Source organism: Rutidosis leptorrhynchoides, chromosome 4, assembly GCF_046630445.1.
Source record: "Rutidosis leptorrhynchoides isolate AG116_Rl617_1_P2 chromosome 4, CSIRO_AGI_Rlap_v1, whole genome shotgun sequence".
NCBI lineage: Eukaryota > Viridiplantae > Streptophyta > Magnoliopsida > Asterales > Asteraceae > Rutidosis > Rutidosis leptorrhynchoides.
This window is the reverse complement of record NC_092336.1, coordinates 21694127-21719382: the sequence shown is the minus strand read 5'-3', so window position 1 is coordinate 21719382 and position 25256 is coordinate 21694127. Positions and strand designations below refer to the sequence as shown.

At 28.9% G+C, this 25256-nt stretch overlaps 1 protein-coding gene and 1 long non-coding RNA gene across 2 annotated transcripts; one reads left to right on the top strand and one right to left on the bottom strand.

Annotated features, from left to right (window-relative positions):
- Window positions 1–805: 805 nt before the first annotated feature.
- LOC139840484 (uncharacterized) lies at window positions 806–3663 on the bottom strand. Its single transcript, XM_071830750.1, has 5 exons — window positions 3567–3663; window positions 3277–3307; window positions 1991–2172; window positions 1543–1907; window positions 806–1348 (listed from the first exon to the last, which is right to left on the bottom strand). Exons 1-5 carry the CDS (start codon window positions 3661–3663, stop codon window positions 806–808), a joined length of 1218 nt encoding a protein of 405 aa, XP_071686851.1.
- Window positions 3664–3956: 293 nt separating this feature from the next.
- On the top strand, window positions 3957–24433 carry LOC139843733 (uncharacterized). Its single transcript, XR_011757695.1, has 4 exons — window positions 3957–4145; window positions 22140–22207; window positions 22450–23530; window positions 23627–24433. It is a non-coding gene; the product is annotated as an uncharacterized lncRNA (long non-coding RNA).
- The last annotated feature ends 823 nt before the right edge of the window (window positions 24434–25256 follow it).

Sequence of the window (25256 nt, the reverse complement as noted above, 5' to 3'; positions counted from 1 at the left end):
GTAAATATTTTGTTAAGTAGAAGTACTTTGGTATGTGTCATGAAGTCTTTCAAAAGTGTAAAAATACATCTTAATACATCACATGTATATACATTTTAACTGAGTCGTTAAGTCATCGTTAGTCATTACATGTACATGTTGTTTCGGAACTTATAAGTTAACGATTTCGTTAAATGCAATTAATCCCATTGTTATTATATCTAATGAGATATTAAATTATTACATTATTATGATAACATGATGTACTAATATATCTTAATATGATATATAAATATTAAGACGTTATTACAACGATAATCGTTACGTATAGATATCGTTTTGAATTTCTTAGGTTAGTAGTCTTGTTTTATGTATAAGGTTCATTGTTAATATACATAATAAGATACTTAATTATCATTTCATCATGTTAAACATATATATATGTTCATATATATAATATCATGTCATATACAAGTTATAACGTTCGTGAATCATCGGATAAACTGGGTGGTCAAATGTTAACACAAAATCCGTTTCAATTAATCAAGTCTTAACAAGTTTGATTGCTTAACATGTTGGAAACATTTAATCATGTAAATATAGTTTTCATTTAATATATAATCATGGAAAAGTTTGGGTCACTACAAGCAGACTATCTTTTTCACTTGGTTCACTATTAATATTAGCATTGCATTCAATTGGTGTACCAATAGGGTTACTTCCCAATAAACCATAATCATTAAGCAATTCAAGACAATATTTTCTTTGGGAGAGACAAATTCCATCATTTTGATTAAGAATTTCAATTCCTAGAAAATATTTTAGTTTACCCAAATCTTTTATCATAAACTTTGTTTGCAGAAAAGCTTTGATTTTTTTTTATCTCAACTTCACTATTTCCTGTAATAACAATATCATCAACATAAACTAACAAAGCTATGAAAAAATCATCAGAATTTTTAACATACAAAGAATAGTCAGACTTGCTTTGAACAAAACCACTTTCAACAAGAGCAGCATTAAGTTTTTCATTCCATTGTCTTGGAGACTGTTTTAGGCCATATAAGGATTTAGTTAATTTACACACTTTATTAGTGTTGGCAGCTTCAGTATAATATCCTTCAGGAATAGTCATATAAATCTCTTCTTTTAAATCTCCATATAAAAAAGCATTATTGATGTCAAGTTGATATAATGGCCAATTATTTTGAACAGCCAAAGTAATGAAACATCTAACAGTAACATGCTTTACAATAGGACTAAAGGTTTCTTCATAATCAATATGTTCTTTTTTACTGTAACCTTTAGCAACAAGTCTAGCTTTGTATCTTTCAATTTCTTCATTAGCTTTGTATTTGATTCTGAAAACCTATTTGGAACCAACAGGTTTTCTGTTAAAGGGTAAGTCGGTAATTATCCAAGTGTTATTTCTGTTTATAGCTTCAATTTCAAGATTCATAGCTTCAATCCAATTAGGATCAAGACAAGCTTGTTGATAACTTTTTGGTTCAATGGTTTTATTAAGATTAGAAATAAAAGAATAATTGTTTGAATTAAGATTACTGTAATTAACAACTCTTTCAATTCCATATTTGACTTTTCCATCAACAACAAAATCATCAAATTTCTTAGGAAAATAGTGCTTCTAGAAGATCTCCTTAAATTAATATTTTCAAAAGAATCATTAGAATTGGTATTGCCCTCAGGGATAAATGTATTATCTTCATGATGTGTTGCTGTAGGACAATGATCATCTTCATGATTATCATCACTACTGCCATTACCATGTTCAGCAGCTCTCCCTTCATCATTGGGACTTAAAGTGTTTACAGAAATTTCAAAAATATCATCAAAAAAATTTGATTGACTTAAATCATTTGTTTGAAAAAGTTTTTCAGAAGAAACAGATAAAACATCTTTATGTTTAACTTTTAAAGGAAAAACAGTCTCAAAAAAGTAACATCTCTTGAATAAAAAACAGACTTGTCCTCAAGACTCAAAAGTTTATAACCTTTTTTAACAGTAGAAAAACCAACTAAAACACACTTTATTGATCTACTTGAAAACTTGTTTGAAGGATTTAAATCAATTGCATAACAAAGACATCCAAAACAATTAAGATGGGAGAGATTAGGATCAGTTTTATAAATCAATTCATAAGGAGATTTTCTATTTAGCACAGCAGAGGGAGTCCTATTAATCAAATAACATGCAGTTAGAATACAATCAGACCACATGTTCAAAGGTAAACCTCCTTGGAACATAAGAGATCTTGCAACATTAAGTAAATGTCTATGTTTTCTTTTAACAACACCATTTTGTTGTGGTGTATATGAACAAGAGGTTTGATGAACAATTCCTTTACTGTTGGTAAGATTTGTTAAACTTTGATTTATGAATTCAGTTCCATTATCACTTCTTATAATTTTTACATGTTTGTTAAATTGATTTTCAACAATGTTAATAAAACTTTTAACATTTTCAAACACTTCTTCTTTACTTTTAATCAGAAAAATCCAGACAGCTCTAGAATAGTCATTAACAACAGTTAAAAAATATTTAAAACATTCTATTGTTTGAACTTTAAAAGGGCCCCACAAATCAAGATGAATAACTTCACCTAAATCTGTGGTTTTATGATCACTTAAAGGAAAATGTTTTCTGCCTTGTTTAGCTTTATGACAAATATCACATGGTCCAGTTAAAACCTTATCTTTTAATTTCAGCTTATCTTTTAGAACATTCAAAACTTGATCAGATGGATGACCAAGTCTTGAATGCCGGATATTAACAGAAGAATAACAATGAGTTTGATTTAAGTGTGGTATCTTACCAGCATTAACACAAGATGACTTCAATCTCAGAAACCAAGATTCACTTATAACCAAAATTCACAACTGTTTGACAGAGTACAAAAGATGAAAATAGAAATACTTCAAAACTATTACAAAGAATCACACCACGATTGATTTTGTACAGAATCAATCACCAGAAAAACAAACGGCACATCAAGATGATGTGTTTGAAGATGAAATAAAGAAAACCCTAAATTCGTAGTCGAGAGAACAATTGCAGATGAAATTGAGAATAATAAGTTAAATGATAAAAGGATTAAGCAAATCCTTTTATACTGCAGGTAAATAAATAGAACTTGGGCTTCTTTCTTTGTATAAGTCCAATAAGTCTTTTTTGCATAGCCCATTAACAGAATCCATCAAAAGCTTTAGCCCATCAGCAACTCAACATCCACAACTTATCAAAACAAGTCCTTCAAATTTGAAATCAGGCAGGAAGAACCTGCACATTCTTGCAACAACAAATAAGAAAACTAAAAATAAAAAAAATAAAACAAACTAAGCTTGTTAAAATGTATAACATTTTCAACATTCTGCCTGTTCGCCCCATCATTCCATTTATACCTGGTAATTTTTCTTGAGCACAAGTGTTATCTAGTGTTATAAACAAATGCCCAAATTATATATTAAAAAATACACCAAATTGGCATGCTTATCTATTAATTGTTGTATATGGTAGTGATAACAATGGATATGCCATAAAAATACTACTACTTACTACAGATGTAGTACATCGGATAGGATCATATCTCAAGAAGACAATCTGGCTGCCAATGGCCTTCTTCCAAGCAAGAACCTTGCAATCAATTGAAGTACAAGAAGAGCTCATTGATTCAAACTATGATTTTAATATAGATAACAACTTAATATCGTATTGGAAGAATAATACATGATCTAACTATTTCATACCTTGTAGGTATCTATACTATATATAATAACAAAATAGAAATTAGCTCATTTTAAAAGGAGATACCCAATCCTAGCCACCCATTACAATAGTCAACTTTCATCTAAACCATTGATTATCTACTAATCTACCTAATGAGCTCATAATCCCAATCTTCAATTGTTTAATTACACATATACCCTCGGAGACAAAAATAATTACTGATGGGCAAAGAAAATTAGGGTTCTATGGATCACCTCATTTTTTCACGCAGATATCGTCCACCTCCAAAATATTTCTCTGAAATCGTCGCTACTGAAAAGTCCGTTGTTGTTTCAATTCTAAAGTATATCAATATGAAGGGTGTTATGATTCGTCACCCTAATCGATTATCAAATGATCAATCGATTACGTTCATTTGCGAGGTCAGACAACAAAAAAACCCTAATTGTATGATACTCAGATTTTAATAAATTGTTTTGAAGCTCATGATTTGCGAGCTGGTTGCGATTATATCAGTGTGTTGTTCATGGATTTATGGTTATTTTTTAGTTTTCACCAATTGTATAATGCTTTAGTTTTGGAACTGTTGAATCTGTGATAAACAATTGATATGAAAAGGTACTTGATCTATACGTGATAGTCAGAAAAATATATTTGAATCGTGAAATTTAGTCAAACATTTGTACTCACAAGGAAAACCAGAATCAATTGTTTTGCAGATGTTGGAAACTTCTTGGATGCATAAGTTGTACTTCTAGGTGGTAATTTGGACCCATTTACATGTAAATTGTGACGACCCGAAAATTTCCTGAAATGTTCAGTTCATATTAATTATAAACGTTCCATATTAATTAATTTCGTCGCGAGGTTTTGACCTCTATATGAGACGTTTTTCAAAGACTGCATTCATTTTTAAAACAACCATAACCTTTATTTTATCTATAAAGCTTTAAAAAGAATTACGTAGATTATCAACTAATGATAATCTAAAATATATACCATTTACACACGACCATTACATAATGGTTTACAATAAGAATATATTACATCAAAAATAAGTTTCTTGAATGCAGTTTTTACATAATATCATACAAGCATGGACTCCAAATCTTGTCCTTATTTTAGTATGCAACAGCGGAAGCTCTTAGTATTCACCTGAGAATAAACATGCTTTAAACGTCAACAAAAATGTTGGTGAGTTATAGGTTTAACCTATATATATCAAATCGTAACAATAGACCACAAGATTTCATATTTCAATACACATCCCATACATAGAGATAAAAATCATTCATATGGTGAACACCTGGTAACCGACATTAACAAGATGCATATATAAGAATATCCCCATCATTCCGGGACACCCTTCGGACATGATATAAATTTCGAAGTACTAAAGCATCCGGTAATTTGGATGGGGTTTGTTAGGCCCAATAGATCTATCTTTAGGATTCGCGTCAATTAGGTTGTCTGTTCCCTAATTCTTAGATTACCAGACTTAATAAAAAGGGGCATATTCGATTTTGATAATTCAACCATAGAATGTAGTTTCACGTACTTGTGTCTATTTTGTAAATCATTTATAAAACCTGCATGTATTCTCATCCCAAAAATATTAGATTTTAAAAGTGGGACTATAACTCACTTTCACAGATATTTCCTTCCTCGGAAATAAGACTTGGCCACGGATCGATTCACGAACCTATACAAATATGTACATATATATCAAAGTATGATCAAAATATAATTACAACCATTTTTATTATGTTTTAAAGATTTGAGTGTATTAAGTCAGCTGTCCTCGTTAGTAACCTACAACTAGTTGTCCACAGTTAGATGTACAAAAATAAATCGATATATATTATCTTGAATCAATCCACGACCCAGTGTATACACGTCTCAGGCTAGATCACAACTCAAAGTATATATATTTTTGAAATCAACCTCAACCCTGTATAGCTAACTCCAACATTACTGCATATAGAGTGTCTATGGTTGTTCCAAATAATATATATACATGGGTCGATAAGATATGTAAAAACATTTGCATACGTGTCTATGGTATCCCAAGATTACATAATATATTATAATACATGTATAATACAATATAATTTAGCTAGGATATGATTTGTATAGATTTGTTAAACATTTCCCGTAGCTAAAAAGATCAAAAATATCCAATCTTGTTTTACCCATAACTTCTTCATTTTAAATCCATTTTGAGTGAATCAAATTGCTATGGTTTCATATTGAACTCTAATTTAAGAATCCAAATAGAAAAAGTATAGGTTTATAGTCAGAAATTTAAGTTACATGTCAATTACTAAAGAGGTAGTCATTTCCGTCGAAAAAATGACATCTTGATGACCATTTTGAAAAACATACTTTCACTTTGAGTTTAACCAAGATTTTTGGATATAGTTTCATGTTCATATGAAAAATCATTTTCCCAGAAAAAAAACTTTTAAATCAAAGTTTATCATAGTTTTTAATTATCCAAACCAAAACAGCCCCCGGTTTCACTACGACGGCGTATATCCGATTTTATGGTGTTCATCGCGTTTCCAAGTTTTAAATCATTAAGTTAGCATATCATATAGATATAGAACATGTGTTTAGTTGATTTTAAAAGTCAAGTTAGAAGGATTAACTTTTGTTTGTGAACAAGTTTAGAATTAACTAAACTATGTTCTAGTGATTACAAGTTTAAACCTTCGAATAAGATAGCTTTATATGTATGAATCAAATGATGTTAAGAACATCATTACTACCTCAAGTTTTGTAGATAAACCTACTGGAAAAGAGACAAATGGATCTAGCTTCAAAGGATCCTTGGATGGCTTGAAAGTTCTTGAAGCAGAATCATGACACGAAAACAAATTCAAGTAAGATCATCACCCGAAATAAGATTGTTATAGTTATAGAAATTGAACCAAAGTTTGAATATGAGTATTACCTTGTATTAGAAAGATATCTTACTGTAAATAAGAAAGATTTCTTGAGGTTGGATGATCACTTTACAAGATTGGAAGTAAGCTAGCAAACTTGGAAGTATTCTTGATTTTATGAAACTAGAACTTATAGAATTTATGAAGAACACTTAGAACTTGAAGATAGAACTTGAGAGAGATCACTTAGATGAAGAAAATTGAAGAATTAAAGTGTTTGTAGGTGTTTTTGGTCGTTGGTATATGGATTAGATATAAAGGATGTGTAATTTTGTTTTCATGTAAATAAGTCATGAATGATTACTCATATTTTTGTAATTTTATGAGATATTTCATGCTAGTTGCCAAATGATGGTTCCCACATGTATTAGGTGACTCACATGGGCTGCTAAGATCTGATCATTGGAGTGTATATACCAATAGTACATACATCTAAAAGCTGTGTATTGTACGAGTACGAATACGGGTACATACGAGTAGAATTGTTGATGAAACTGAACAAGGATGTAATTGTAAGCATTTTTATTAAGTAGAAGTATTTTGATAAGTGTCTTGAAGTCTTTCAAAAGTGTATGAATACATATTAAAACACTACATGTATATACATTTTAAATGAGTCGTTAAGTCATCGTTAGTCGTTACATGTAAATGTTGTTTTGAAACCTTTAAGTTAAGGATCTCAATTAATGTTGTTAACCCAATGTTTATTATATCAAATGAGATGTTAAATTATTATATTATCATGATATTATGATGTATTAATATCTCTTAATATGATATATACATTAAAATATCGTTACAACGATAATCGTTACATATAAGTCTCGTTTCATAATTCTTGAGTTAGTAGTCTTATTTTTACATATGTAGTTCATTGTTAACACACTTAATGATATATTTAAATATCATTTTATCATGTTAAATATAGTGTATCAATATCTTAATATGATACGTATGTATTTAGTAGACGTTATCATATCGATAATCGTTATATATATCATTTCGAGTTTCTTAACTTAGTAATCTCATTTCTTATGTATATCACACATTGTTAATATATTTAGTGAGATATTTACTCATCATAATCTTATGTCAACCATATATATATATATATATATATATATATATATATACCACAACATGGAGTTTTTACAATTTTGTAACGTTCGTGAATCGCCGGTCAACTTGGGTGATCAATTGTCTATATGAAACTTATTTCATTTAATCAAGTCTTAATAAGTTTGATTGCTTAACACGTTGGAAACATTTAGTCATGTAAATATCAATCTCAATTAATATATATAAACATGGAAAAGTTCGGGTCACTACATTTCCGACCAAATTTAAACTTAATTTCATATGATCTCGACACGATAAGCAAAGGTCTGTAAAGTTAAGTCCAAAAATTTTTTGAACTATTTATATGGATTCAGTGAACCTTTGACTATTCACGACGATTCACGAACTAGTGTTGTAAATAAATATAAAAATATATGTATAAATAAATTATATACATATGTAATATTATATATGATGTAATATACAAATATTAAAGATTCAATAAAATTATATAAATGATAGATATGATATGATAAAAGATAATACACTATATGTAATTACAAGTTAAATATAATTGTAATATTAATATTATTACCATTGCTTTCACTACTATTATTAAGATTAATATTTTTTTATCATTAATATTACTATATAAAATATATATATATATATATATATATATATATATATATATATATATATATATATATATATATGAAATTAGATAAATATAAATTGTTATATTATTATTAATAATATTAGTATTATTATAATTATTATTATTAACCATATCCATTATATGGTCAATATTATCATTACTATTAGTAATATTATTTTTACTAGTATATTATTATAATTTTGTATTATTATTAGTTATAATATTAAGAGTATTATTATTATAGTTATAATTATTAATAACATTAATTATAAACTTTAAAAATAAATATATAAATATAATCACAATAAAAAAATAAATACGGACATAAACACAGGCATATATATTGGTGCTGTTATAAACAGATTTACATTAGGAATCAAACATTTATATTATAAATGTAATGAAGATAATTATTATAAATATCATTAACACATTAATTAATAATATAAATCAAATTCACATAACTACAAATTAGTAGGAAATTTTTTTACCTAATCTGTACTAGTTGTCGACTAATTGAAGTACATGCCAAAAACCAAAAATCACAGATGTAATCAAATCCAAATACTCATCTTTTCAGCTTTATTTTATTTTTATTTTCGGTACTGAAGATTAAAAACAGTCGACCAGTTGTTTGTATTTAGCGAATGAATTATTCAATGAGATTGATAAAAACATTCAGTTCTTTCATCATCAATATCAACTATCAATTTCAAATTCACTACATTACGAAGAATTAAACAGAAATTTAAGAAAAAGTCGTATCACTCTGTTCTTCATTATTTTTATTAATTCATCGAATTAGAGTTTTATTTTAAAATCTGATAATGCAGTCTTATTCGAAAGCTTCCACTAAAACTATCTGGAGAGATTCAAGGTACAATTTTTCATATTGAATTTAAATTTTGAGGTCAAAGTTATAGTTCAAACAGGTCAAACGTTATGTTCATAGCAAAATTCGTAATGATCTGGATGTTTCAAGTTTAATTAACGACCCAGATAGTTTCTAATATGGATTTAAAACATTTTTCATATAGAAGTGGTAGGCTATAACAATCTCTAAATTCGATTTTGAATTCCAGTTCATAACGGGTTTTTTCATAGTCTGTAAAGGTATTTTTTTTATTTGCTGTTTAAATCAAATTTATGATAATATATTGTTTCTGTTTCACTTTTAATTCCTACACCCAAAAATAAAAATTCACAATAATGATTTGATAAGGCTGTGATCGAACTAGATGATTTAAAGAAGGGGAATACAGTTGATACGGTTTAAATACATTTTGTTTCTAATATAAATCAGAAAAGGGGCAGCAGCCCAAACAGTTGGGTGTTGGTTCGGGTTTACAAGAGGTCACGGGTTCGAGTCCCGGCTTGGACGAATTCTTTATCTTTTTAAGCCCTTGAGGTAGTAATCAATTTTATTATTATTAATATTATTATTCTTATTATTATTATTATTATTATTATTATTATTATTATTATTATTATTATTATTATTATTATTATTATTATTATTATTATTATTATTATTATTATTATTATTATTATTATTATTATTATTATGATTGTTATTGTTATGTATCATTAATTATTAGTATTAATTCAAGTACAATTATTATTATTATTATTATTATTATTATTATTATCATTATTATTTTTTAATTATTAGTATTAACATTATTATTATTATTATAAGTATTATTATTATTGTTAATATTAGTCATTATTATTATTATTATCATTATTACTAATAAAAGTTATCATTTATTATTATTAACACAATTAAAAATTACAATTATGACTACTATTATCATTATCACTAGTATTATTATTAAGTAATAATATTATTAATATTATCATTTGCATTGTTATAAGTAATATTAATATTATTAATCGTGTGATTTTAGTATTATTATAAATATTATGATTATGATTACATTGGTAATATTATTATAAAAATGATACGAGTTATTAGTACTTTCACAAATATTAGTAAATATATATATATATATATATATATATATAGTAGAACTATTATTATTAACATAAGTATATTATTAACGTTATTATCATTATTTTTATCTTTACTAATATTAACTTAGTATAATTAGAACTACGGTATATAAACAAATGAAATATATATACTTAAATATATTTAACACATATAACATAACAACGTATATATTTTTTTTACATATATAAAATGAATATATGAACCTAAATATATTATTAATATAAAAATGACGTAATTAATAAGATATATATATATATATATATATATATATATATATATATATAAACTTATATATAAACTTATATATATATATATATATATATATATATATATATATATATATATATATATATATATATAAACTTATTCTATTACGATTATGAGTATTGATAAATATACAAATGATATAGGTTCGTGAATCCGAGGTCAACCCTGCATTGTTCAATATAGTCATATGTATTTTTACTACAAAATACATTAGGTGAGTTCATTTGCTCCCTTTTACTCTTTACATTTTTGGGAATGAGAATACATGCGCTGTTTTTACAACTACTTTATTAAATGCTTTTGAAATATGTTTTGAACTGCGAATACATGAAATGCTTTTATAAATGTTTGACGAGATAGACACAAGCAAAACATTCCTCGAATGAATTATTATGCAGACAGAAGTTCTGCGGATTATTATTGAATTATGTGGACATGATAATTGCCACCATTGAATTATGTGGACATGATAATTGCCATCATTGAATTATGTGGACATGATATTTGCCACCACTGAATTATGTGGACATGATAATTGCCACCATTGAATTATGTGGACATGATAATTGCCACCATTGAATTATGTGGACATGATAATTGCCACTATTGAATTATGTGGACATGATAATTGCCACCATTGAATTATGTGGATATGATAATTGCCACCAATTGTTGTGAATGTTATGTATCGAGAGAATGATTTTTTTATACACAGGTTATGTGTATTATATTTTGTGCACGAGATATGTGTACGGTTACTAAGATTTATGAAAAATGGTTTCGTACACGAGAAAGGTGTACTGTATTTAAAAATATATCGCATGTACATTACAGGTGGGTGTAGGATTCGGGCCCATTTGTACCATGCAGCATTTAAATCTTGTGGTCTATCAAAATGGTGAATTTTATTGTTTTATGATAAACCTATGAACTCACCAACCTTTTAGAGTACACTTTAAAGCATGTTTATTCTCAGGTATGAAAGAAACCTTCCGCTGTGCATTTTCTCATATTATATGGAGTCATTCAGGGCATATAGAGGTCAGAACCTCGCAATGGGACCAGCTGTTGAAGACTTCGTCCAGATGGATTAGGCCGGGTCACTACAGTTGGTATCAGAGCGGTGGTCTTAGCGAACCAGGTCTGCATTAGTGTGTCTAACTGATAAGTCGATAGGATGCATTAGTGAGTCTGAACTTCGATCGTGTCTGCATGTCAAAAGTTTTGCTTATCATTTCTAGTCGGAAATCATCTGCTTATCATCCTTAGAAAATTAACTGCTTATCATTATTAGTCTAGACAAGTCTTGCTACATTAATTGCATGAGTAGTATATAGACAAAATTCATATCTTAGCGTATCTGCTAAATCATATATTATCGTATTTGTTACTTTAAACTTTGCCTGACATATCCCGCAAATTTCTCTGTAATCTACGAAATCTTTTGATCTATATATATATATATATATATATATATATATATATATATATATATATATATATATATATATATATATATATATATATATATATATATATATATATATATATATATATAGATATCCTATGTAAATAGAATACGACCCGATAGCCAGAAAATCATTTTATATCAAAAAATCCTTTATCCAATCGTACGAAATGGAATTTGTCATCAGTTCAAGTCCCTCGGATTCCGAAATGGAATCCCACTCAAGCTCCGAAAGCAGTGTGACCGGAATAGATCAACCAATCAGTCATCATCTATTCTAGATGAATTGGGGATGAGTTCGTAGCCTCCTCAATCATTGGAGATAAGAAGAAGGCGATCCTTTCCATCCACCCCATTGCCCTCTTGACGAAGAACCTGAAGCACTTACCGGCGAACCTATCCGAAACACCATTTTCTCTCTTATTTCCAGGGTATCTCGTCACGATTATATACTATACCAAATTCTAGATCATATTTATCCGATCGTTCGAACCGACAATCACCCGGTGTAATAGAAGAAGTCAACGAGCTTCGCGCTCGGGTAGTGGCTTTGGAGAATATGGTGCAAATGTTACAAACACCAGCAACAGCACCATCAGCATAACCAGTATCACCACCACCAACACCAACAGTATCATTACCACCACCAACAACAACCGCATCGCAAACTTCAACTTCACAATCTGTCACACGAACATCAACGTCATACGCACCATAGATACCAAGGAGTACCAACAACAATGAACGATGAAGTATTAATTCATAACTTCATTGAAGAAATATTCTGTGAAGAATATGTGGTTCCTAAAAGTTTTAGAGATTACTTATTCTAGCTCAAACCGAAAAGCAAATGAGATTAATATCATGTTAACTCATTAAATCCATGATTACATCTGAAGAAAATATATATGTATATATATTTTTTCATAACGATTGTAATAAAAAATTCTTTTGTACAAACTGTTAATGATGAAAATATTTTAACGGGTAGGTAATACCCGAGGAATATTTAGATTTCACATTAATAAGTTACACTGTACATTCTTCAAATCAGATTCAATAGTCATTTACTATCCTACTTACATCCACCGATATACAAATCCGTCACAGAATAACCATATTCATCCAATTTCATATTGGGATTTTGATTTATCAGAATCCAACAAGTGGCATAATGAAGAAAACATTTGTAACATCCCGCATTTTTTCCGTTAAATTTAATTTTTAACACTGTCTTTTTTTTAAATAATATCTTTCGTTATTTAAATTCGTATTTTCCGTTGGCTAACGTTCATAATATTCCCGTTATTTAATTATAACATCACTCGTTTACTCGAGCGTTTTTAAAATATTCGTTTGGTTAATTCCCGCACCCTCTTTGAAACTCGAGGGACCAAAGTTGCAAAGGGGCCTAACTAGTTGACTAGGTCAACTAGTCAAACCCCACCATCACCACTCATTCACTTCACCTCTCTTCTCCCTTTTTCTCTCTAGCTCAAGAACACTCTTTTTCTCTCAATCAATTCAATCATCATCTAAATCCGATTGGAGAAGCAAACATCAAAACAAATTACATTTTCGTGATCCTCTCTTCATCCTCTACATTTTGGTACCAATTTCATCAAGTTTGGGTAACTTTCTAAAAACACTAGATTTCTCTAAATTCATTTTGTATACTTGAAATGGTATTAGTTAGTGTCTATGGCTCGTGTCTAGCATGAATATATGATTTATTTGCTCAATTTGTTGTTTTGAGTAACTAGTATGAACATTTGAAATGGGTGTGCTTAATCTTTGATTTTGGAGGATTAAATGTTGTTTAAATGTTAAAGTTCATGTTTTAATTGTGTTACTAGTATCACTAGCTTCATTTTGATGTGTAGGTTGATTAAGAAAACTTCAAGGACATGATTAATGAGTTTGTGAATTTTGGTTAGGGTTTGATAAACTTAAAACGAACTTTTGATGCATCGAATGCTTGTTAATGTTGTTGATAAGTGTTTAGTTTCCATGTATGTTTCATTACCTTCAAAACGGCGTATCGTATGTGTAAATTGGATTCCCGAGTCAAGAAATGCATTTTGTGAACTTGAAACGATGATTTTGAACATTTAATGATCACTTGACGAGTTTTCGGTTATTATAAATGATATTTTTGCTTGATGAAAAGTGATTAGTTGTATTCCTTGTCAAAATATCTTTCCAACGATATAAGATACTTGTTTTGAATGTTTACGGTTCACAAGTTATGATTGTTTGAAGTTGGATTCGTGCTTGAGTGTGAAAACTGCCAGACTTGCTGATCAGTTAAATAGAGCGACGCGCCATAAATGGAGCGGCGCGCCATTTTGGTCTGTCCCAAATTCTTTTGATTTTCACGTTTTCACCCCCGCTTACTCGTAACTCCGATAACATGAAACTTGGCCGACATGCTTATATATACTTTCTCATCATGGAAAAATTGTTGGATACCCGACCCGACCCCGTTGACTTTGACCAAGTTTGACTTTTAGTCAAACTTAACCAAACACTTATGAAATCGTTTTAATCGTATTTTATACTTGATTCTTGCATGAAACTTGACAACGTGATTCACATGCTATATATTCGAGTCGTAACGAGCCATAGGACTAATTGAACACATTTCGCCTGACCTTGTGTCGTAACCGGTTAATTGATACAACTTACTTGTTTAGGTCAAGGCTAAGTAACTTTCATGCACACGTTTACTTTGTGAAGTACATTTATACTCGTGCACTCGAGGTGAGATCATAGTCCCACATTTTCAACAACTTTTATACTTTTAAATCGTGGGCTGAGAAACATATACTTTGTTACATCTTGTACTACTTACTTTTATGTTTTAAACACAAGTCCGATGAAACAAACATTCTACAGCGAGTTTGGAACAAAATCCTCAATTCGATTATCATTAGTTACACTTGCCGGGTGTAAGCGAGAACTTATGTTGTATGGATCCATATGGGTTTGACAAACCCTCATTCAAACGGTTCGCTACCGTTTACGAATGAAATATATTTTCGAGAAACAGTGTATGTTCTAACACTATTGTGATGGGGTTCTATGGAAGGAATGTTAAGCATTGATAATTGGGTGCTCGCGAACAAACTTTTGGAATGCAACTTTTGGATGATCAATTTTATGGAAATACTAAATCTTGTGTTTCAAAAATAACGTTTATTACTACATCTATAATTTCACCAACGTTTTTCGTTGACAGTTTTCTATATGTTTTCTCAGGTTCATACTTGGCTACTTGATACATGCTTCCGCACACTTTGATTACTTGCTTGGAGTTAAGCATACATGCATACGCTAGTGATAGCACCTTGGATTCAAACTTTAAGCATACATACTTTCGCTATTTATAGCAAACCGTGATTTTAAACTAATTATATCGCAAGTTATTTCATTTACACTTCATAACTTTTGTAAACTTAAACTTGTTGTCGATCCGTTTGGTAAACTAAACTTTGTAAGTTTTGTACGTTTCAAATGAATGCGACATAATTTTGGTCAAACGTGTCTCATATAGGGACTACGACCACGTAACGGGACCTAAGTTAACGGCACCGTCAATGACGATTTTGTCGGGTCGCTACAACATTTGACAAAATAAAATTTGTTAGAAACAAACAAATTAACTATGAGAAATTTTATTAAGAATCCACGCTAACTGTTCCTAGCTAATTGTTCCTAGCTAACTGATTACATTTTATTTATCGCAATTTAATTATCGCAATTTATATTCTCGCAATTTTATTTATCGTCATTTAATTTCTGTTATTTACTTTACGCACTTTATTTATCGTTATTTAATTTTTGTTATTTATTTTACGCACTTTAAATATCGGGACACGTATACAAGGTTTTGACATATCATATCGACGCATTTATATATATTATTTGGAATAACCATAGACACTCTATATGTAGTAATGAACGAGTTCTCTATACAGGGTTGAGGTTGATTCTACAATAATATATATAATTTGAGTTGTGATCGAGTCTGAGACATGTACATGGGTCACGATACGTATTAATTAATTCGAATATTATATATTAAACTATATATGAATTATTGAATTGCTAACCGTGGACTATCAACTGTGGACTACCAACATTGGACAATTAAAATGAATTAAAATATTGACTATAACATATGAAACTAAACAATTCTTCAAGTTTGCCACTTGATTTCATCTTAAACTTCATTTGTATCTTGACAATTCCAATCTGCGTTCAAACATTTCATAGTTCTTGAAAACACCTCAATCGAGAGCATGAACCAATCACACTTCATCTACGGAAGAAAAGATTTATGCATATAGTTATGCACCTGAAAACACTCGAAACCTGAGTAAACGTTTAACACGTATCTGTGCTAGCTCTTTTGGAATTGCTGTTACCGAAAATAACATTTCAATTCTTTTTCAAATAAGACAAAATTGTCATAGCTTCAACAAGTCAACTTCGACTTTTCATTCGAAACAACTTTATTATAATCTTGATATATCTGCGTGCTCTTCTATTGTTACCAGGGAACCTTTTATATTCCACCATATTACCATTAACGTTTAATCATCTAAAAACACAATTCTCTTAAAACCACCTTGGATTGATAACCGACGATTCAGATATGGCTGCATTAAATGCAGACGAAACAGTAAAATTGTATATGGCCTAAATGGCCAAGAGTTGATGATAAGGAATGGAGTGTTGGGAACGCTCGATAGAAAATTTGGTACTGAAAAACGGATTGAGCTAACCATGAAGGAGACCAAGGACAAATACAAGGACCAAACCCTATATTCAAAGAATTCAGATAAATCTGGATCCGATGAAATCTTTAGAGAATATCTTGCTCCGAAGTCATGTTAAAATCTTGCGAAAAAATTTTCTTCATCAACCTTCGAACTTAGAAACTCCAAAATATCATCATAAATATCTTCGATATTTCTGAAGATATTTTCATAAATATTCTTGTTCGAAATTATATATCTCTTCGTGTTTTCTGTATTCCATTATATTGGAAACTTCTGTAAAATCTAGGTATAAATTATGAATGTTCTGGAGTAGTGTTGGAAATTGAAGCGTGAGTTAGTATAATATAATGACGCCCGGCCAACGTGATTATATCACAGTAAGTCATGCTGAGTTTCTAATGAAACGTGATGATTCACAGATCCTAACGTCATCATGTGCCATGTTACACGACTCTTATATTCTATCTAATCTATAAACAAATCAAGAACATATTTTCTTGATAGTTCTATCTTTTCCATGATTCCAGCAGTTGCTAATTTCATCGTGCTATTACAAATCATTTCTGCTTAAGAATATTATTAGGTTCAATCGAAACTCTATATCTACAAATTCTGGACCATTATTCACTTGACTTGAAGTCGGGAAGAGAAAACAAAAGCATAGAGCTTTGAAATATAAGGGAGAATATAAAGCCCGATAACAACACATAAATTACAAACCGTGTATATCAATGTTTATCGCAACATAAAGACATGGGAGAATTAAAAACATTATAATCTCAAGGGCGAATTAGAAGAAAGCAGATTCCTCTGGTGGTAGATGAAAAAGGAGAATGATCAATATGAAAGTCACGAAGGTATCCAGAATTAAAACTGGGTGAAGCATATTGATTGATGATTTGGAAGAATGAATTAAAGTATAGAAAATGGGAGTGCTGGGAAGTAATGGAATGGAAAAAGTTCATTTATAGAGGAGATACCAGACAAAGCAATCGAGATAGATAATCGCATTTAATTAAAGAGATCTTAATCTCCATAAATCCCGAAGAATCAAATCTTTTAGATTTCAAAGATTTTTTTTTAAATACTTTGAATTCCGGAATTCAATCAAGACAACGTCAAAAGTTAATACGAACCTTATTTTCCTAAAATCAACCATGACTAGTCAAAAGTTATGATGAAACTTGTCTTTCTCATTTCACTATTTAATGATAGCTTTATTCGTACTCTTCGAGTAATCGAATTGTCTTATTCATATTACTTAATGGTGATAGAACTCTATTTATCAACTCATATTCGTCATGAAAACATTTTTAATGTTAGCCATGACTACCACACTCAAATTTCGGGACAAAATTTCTTTAACGGGTAGGTACTGTAACGACCCGGAAATTTCCAACCAAATTTAAACTTAATTTCATATGATCTCGACACGATAAGCAAAGGTTCGTAAAGTTAAGACCAAAAATTTTTTGAACTGTTTATAAGGATTCAGTGAACCTTTGACTATTCCCGACGACTCACGAACTAGTGTTGTAAATAAATATAAAAATATATGTATAAATAAATTATATACATATGTAATATTATATATAATGTAATATACAAATATTAAAGATTTAATAAAATTATATAAATGATAGATATGATATGATAAAAGATAATACACTATATGTAATTACAAGTTAAATATAATTGTAATATTAATATTATTACCATTGCTTTCACTACTATTATTAAGATTAATATTTTTATCATTAATATTACTATATAAAATATATATATATATATATATATATATATATATATATATATATATATATATATATATATATATATATATATATATATATATATATATATATTAAATTAGATAAATATAAATTGTTATATTATTATTAATAATATTAGTATTATTATAATTATTATTATTAACCATATCCATTATATGGTCAATATTATCATTACTATTAGTAATATTATTTTTACTAGTATATTATTATAATTTTGTATTATTATTAGTTATAATATTAAGAGTATTATTATTATAGTTATAATTATTAATAACATTAATTATAAACTTTAAAAATAAATATATAAATATAATCACTATAAAAAAATAAATACGAACATAAACACAGGCATATATATTGGTGCTGTTATAAACAGATTTACATTAGGAATCAAACATTTATATTATAAATGTAATGAAGATAATTATTATAAATATCATTAACACATTAATTAATAATATAAATCAAATTCACATAACTACAAATTAGTAGGAAAATTTGTTACCTAATCTGTACTAGTTGTCGACTAATTGAAGTACATGCCAAAAACCAAAAATCACGGATGTAATCAAATCCAAATACTCATTTTTCAGCTTTATTTTATTTTTATTTTCGGTACTGAAGATTGAAAATAGTCGACCAGTTGTTTGTATTTAGCGAATGAATTATTCAATGAGATTGATAAAAACATTCAGTTCTTTCATTATCAATATCAACTATCAATTTCAAATTCACTACATTACGAAGAATTAAACAGAAATTTAAGAAAAAGTCGTATCACTCTGTTCTTCATTATTTTTATTAATTCATCGAATTAGAGTTTTATTTTAAAATCTGATAATGCAGTCTTATTAGAAAGCTTCCACTAAAACTATCTGGAAAGATTCAAGGTACAATTTTTCATATCGAATTTAAATTTTGAAGTCAAAGTTATAGTTCAAACAGGTCAAACGTTATGTTCATAGCAAAATTTGTAATCATCTGGATGTTTCAAGTTTAATTGATGACCCAGATAGTTTCTAATATGGATTTAAAACATTTTTCATATAGAAGTGGTAGGCTATAACAATATCTAAATTCGATTTTGAATTCCAGTTCATAACGGGTTTTTTCATAGTCTGTAAAGGTATTTATTTTTTTTATTTGCTGTTTAAATCAAATTTATGATAATATATTGTTTCTGTTTCACTTTTAATTCCTACACCTAAAACAAAAATTCACAATAATGATTTGATAAGGCTGTGATCGAACTAGATGATTTAAAGAAGGGGAATACAGTTGATACGGTTTAAATACATTTTGTTTCTGATATAAATCAGAAAAGGGGCAGCAGCCCAAACGGTTGGGTGTTGGTTCGGGTTTACAAGAGGTCACGGGTTCGAGTCCCGGCTTGGACGAATTCTTTATCTTTTTAAGCCCTTGAGGTAGTAATCAATTTTATTATTATTAGTATTATTATTCTTAATATTATTATTGTTATTATTATTATTATGATTGTTATTGTTATGTATCATTAATTATTAGTATTAATTCAAGTACTATTATTATTATTATTATTATCATTATTATTTAGTAATTATTAGTATTAACATTATTATTATTATTATAAGTATTATTATTATTGTTAATATTAGTCATTATTATTATTATCATTATTACTAATAAAAGTTATCATTTATTATTATTAACACAATTAAAAATTACAATTATGACTACTATTATCATTATCACTAGTATTATTATTAAGTAATAATATTATTAATATTATCATTTGCATTGTTATAAGTAATATTAATATTATTAATCGTGTGATTTTAGTATTATTATAAATATTATGATTATGATTACATTGGTAATATTATTATAAAAATGATACGAGTTATTAGTACTTTCACAAATATTAGTATTATTATCATTATATATATATATATATATATATATATATATATATATATATATATATATATATATATATATATATATATATATATATATATATATATATATATAGTAGAACTATTATTATTAACATAAGTGTATTATTAACGTTATTATCATTATTTTTATCTTTACTAATATTAACTTAGTATAATTAGAACTACGGTATATAAACAAATGAAATATATATACATAAATATATTTAACACATACAACATAACAACGTATATATATTTTTTTTACATATATAAAACGAATATATGAACCTAAATATATTATTAATATAAAAATGATGTAATTAATAAGATATATATATATATATATATATATATATATATATATATATATATATATATATATATATATATATAAACTTATTCTATTACGATTATAAGTATTGATAAATATACAAATGATATAGGTTCGTGAATCCGAGGTCAACCCTGCATTGTTCAATATAGTCATATGTATTTTTACTACAAAATACATTAGGTGAGTTCATTTGCTCCCTTTTACTCTTTACATTTTTGGGACTGAGAATACATGCGCTGTTTTTACAACTGCTTTATTAAATGCTTTTGAAATATGTTTTGAACTGTGAATACATGAAATGCTTTTATAAATGTTTGACGAGATAGACACAAGCAAAACATTCCTCGAATGAATTATTATGCAGACAGAAGTTCTACGGATTATTATTGAATTATGTGGACATGATAATTGCCACCATTGAATTATGTGGACATGATAATTGCCACCATTAAATTATGTGGACATGATAATTGCCACCATTGAATTATGTGGACATGATAATTGCCACCAATTGTTGTGAATGTTATGTATCGAGAGAATGATTTTTTTAATACACAGGTTATGTGTATTATCTTTTGTGCACGAGATATGTGTACGGTTACTAAGATTTATGAAAAATGGTTTCGTACACGAGAAAGGTGTACTGTATTTAAAAAGATATCGCATGTACATTACATGTGGGTGTAGGATTCGGGCCCATTTGTACCATGCATCATTTAAATCTTGTGGTCTATCAAAATGATGAATTTTATTGTTTTATGATAAACCTATGAACTCACCAACCTTTTGGTTGACACTTTAAAGCATGTTTATTCTCATGTATGAAAGAAACCTTCTGCTGTGTATTTGCTCATATTATATGGAGTCATTCAGGGCATATAGAGGTCAGAACCTCGCAATGGGACCAGCTGTTGAAGACTTCATCCAGATGGATTAGGACGGGTCACTACATAAATGGGTCAATTTAGGTTGAGTTTCACCTCATACGGGTAAAATGGGAGAGCAGGTCACGGGTTAAAGGCTGTCTGCAGTCCATTTGTTCCATTTACAAGAAAATCAGTAACGAACAAACATTGGATTAGAGGTTCAGTTTATAAAGTCCATGATACAACTACCATATGTTTTTTTATATATCGTTAGATTAAGCCTTTTATGATTTTCTTTTGCAGATTCTGAGCCAACACTTGAATTTACCAGAAGGACATGTACGAGAAAAGTAATGGTTGCCATGAACAAGGTACACTTTGAAACTTACTTATCCAATCTATGACAACAAGTAGGTTTCTCTAACCAACCCACCCATTTTGTAAAGGAAACAAATCAAAAGGTTGAAAGTCGCCCCAAGTGTTATTAATGCATAGTCTACAACATTGCTTTATTAGTAACTTTAGAATTTAGAATGGATTGTTATTGTATTAATTTGGTCAACCTTACAGGAGAAATTTTTTTACAAGCACAAGTATTTTTTTTCTTATACAGGAACCCATACAAGAGCTTGATCGAATTTGCATCCCAAATGCTAACGGAACAGTCATCCAGGGAAATTGTCCAATTCCTTCCTTTCCAGCGCGGGTCCTACTGTTCCTCGAAAAGATTTGACTTTGGTATGAGAATCCTAATTATTCATATAAAATGTTAGTCTACCATAGTACCATCCCAACATCCCAACACTACAAAGATAGAAAAGTGAATAACAAGTGATCTGTACGCTAGAGCGTACGTTAATTGTGGGTGACTTGGAAATTCAAGTATTTTTGTTTTAGATGCGACAAGATGAGCGGGGTGATAACCTGTCAAAATAGGTCTTGGGTTGAAACTGGTTATTATTGTCAAAAGTTAAGCGGGCCAGGCCAGGTTAAATAAAATTTCCAACATCAAGTATTTGAGAGGTGTTCCGATTTTATCTCAACTATCCCTTAATAAGTGAATTTTTTTTATCTCATTCAGGTACCATTTATTCAAGTAACTGATATTTGTACACTGTGGTTAGGGTTTTGTTATTTGGTGGGTTTCTCTTTTTTATGAGTTAAAATATCAAACTGTGATTATAGCATATCATTGACTTAATATACATATCAACAGATGGGAACCTAAATATAAATTTTAAGATAAGAAGGAAAATAGATCGTTGAAGGCTCATATGGTATACTTGATTCTCAATTAGAAGGATTCTTTGGGTTTGGATAAGCCTTGTTGGTTTCAAAGAATGATGATTATATTCAGTAACATGGTATCATTGATTATTTTGATCTGGTGATATATATGGACAACATGTTAGGCATGAAGTTGTTCTGTTCTGCCGTTCTTACAAATGCTTTGATGAAATGTCGAAGCGAAAAAGATTACTACATGTATATATCATTTTTTTTTCTAATTTCATGTTAGTTAGTTATAATCTGGGTATAATGATTATTTAGGGTAAGTTTTTTTTATCCTTTATCAACATTAGGGTTTCTCTTTTTCAGTTTAACTGGTTTGCCTATGCTATTACCTTGAATTTGTATTTTTATTTAATAGGTAGTACCAAAAATTTGTGGATATTTCACTTTATTATATGAAGGTTAGTTTTGTTGATTTCATATTGGTTTGATTTTGTGCATTTTTATATCTGATTTCAATTGTTAATGATGATGAGAGTGGTAATTTTGGTGCACAGAGTAGTAGATTTAATCATGGTATCAAGAAGTTACCAATTTTACCAATGAGTGGGAGATATCAAGAAGTTTCTGATCAAAGACGATTAGTGGAAGTTAGTCATGACATCGATGATGATAATGATGATGATGATTCGAATGAAAGTTATTATAGGGAAACAGATAAAGAGAGAAACGTTGGGGCTAATTCGGATATGGTACGTGCGCGTAAAAGCAATAAACTTGGCGGGCTTACTTTGTTAATATGAAGTGACGGGATAAAATGTGAAAACGATCATGCAGGTAGGTTTGTGTTACAAATGAAATCTAAAAACTTTTTTTTAGTGCAGAACCCACGTAAACTTTTCTTCTCTATTATCTTAACCTATATAATGTGTTTGGTAAGATGACCGTTCTACACATGTAGTTATGCTAATGCATTATTGTAGATACAAAAATTATCTAGGTATTTTTTTGAACAAACTTATTATTTACATATAATTGTTGTCACCATACATCCAACATAAATTATTGGACATAAAGTCTAATAGTGTTATGTTTGTAGGTGGTCCACAGATCAGTAACCAGGTTTTTGGGATGTATTTATGTAATTTATTTTTTTATACCTTTTATGGCTTCTCATCTTAAGTGGGTTGTTATTTGTGGATAATAATAGCTGTTGTATATCAGTCTCTGGTGAAATCACATTTGCTTACTTGAAGGTACTTCCATTGGCCATGTGATTTTCTACGTCTACAAGAATTTGAATGATTGCTTGATTGGCCAGTTAATGATTATAGTTCACTGATTTTATTTGAATGAGATTTGGATTTACTGAGTTTTGTTGAGTAATTATTGGTTATTTTGAAATGGGTCAATTTTGCACCCATGTTATTTAAAACATGTCACAGTGACTATATAGAAAGTGTCATCTATAAAAATTGTTAATGGTTTTGTTATTAGGTGTTTGCTCAATCGATTCCTTTTTCCCTTTGGAAATTTTCAATCTATCGGTTTTCATGGAATCTAGAGTTCGATTTTCTTAGGGACCAAATAACTGCTATTTGATTGTTTCAGTATTTATGAAATTATAGTTGCCATTGTTTACTAAATTTCGATCATCTTTTTTTTTATTGCAATTTGGTTCCTTTTTAATGATTAATAATGCATTTAGAATGTGTTTTAAATGCCATCAAGGGTTTAATCGGTTTGTTCTAATCGATTATCAAGGGTTTAATTATTTGGTTATGCTGATGATTTTAGGCGCGTGTTCAATTTTCTCCTTCATTTTGACATTTTTTCCGTTGAATGTCAAATATATATGAGATTCTATGATCCATTCCACCTACGGCCACACATAAGGGCAATCGAAGGCACCACACACTCATTTAAGTTCCACTGCAATAAACTCTCAAGAAGAGGCTATCCAGAATTCGTGGTAGAGAGGGTCTTCGAAACAAGAGTCACACACGAATCAGGCAGGTAGGTTTGTGTTACAAATGAAATCTGAAAACTTTTTTTAGTGTAGAACCCACATAAATTTTCTTCTCTATTATCTTAACCTATATAATGTGATTTGTAAGATGACCGTTCTACACATGTAGTTATGCTAATGCATTACTGTAGATACAAAAATTTTCTAGGTATTTTTTT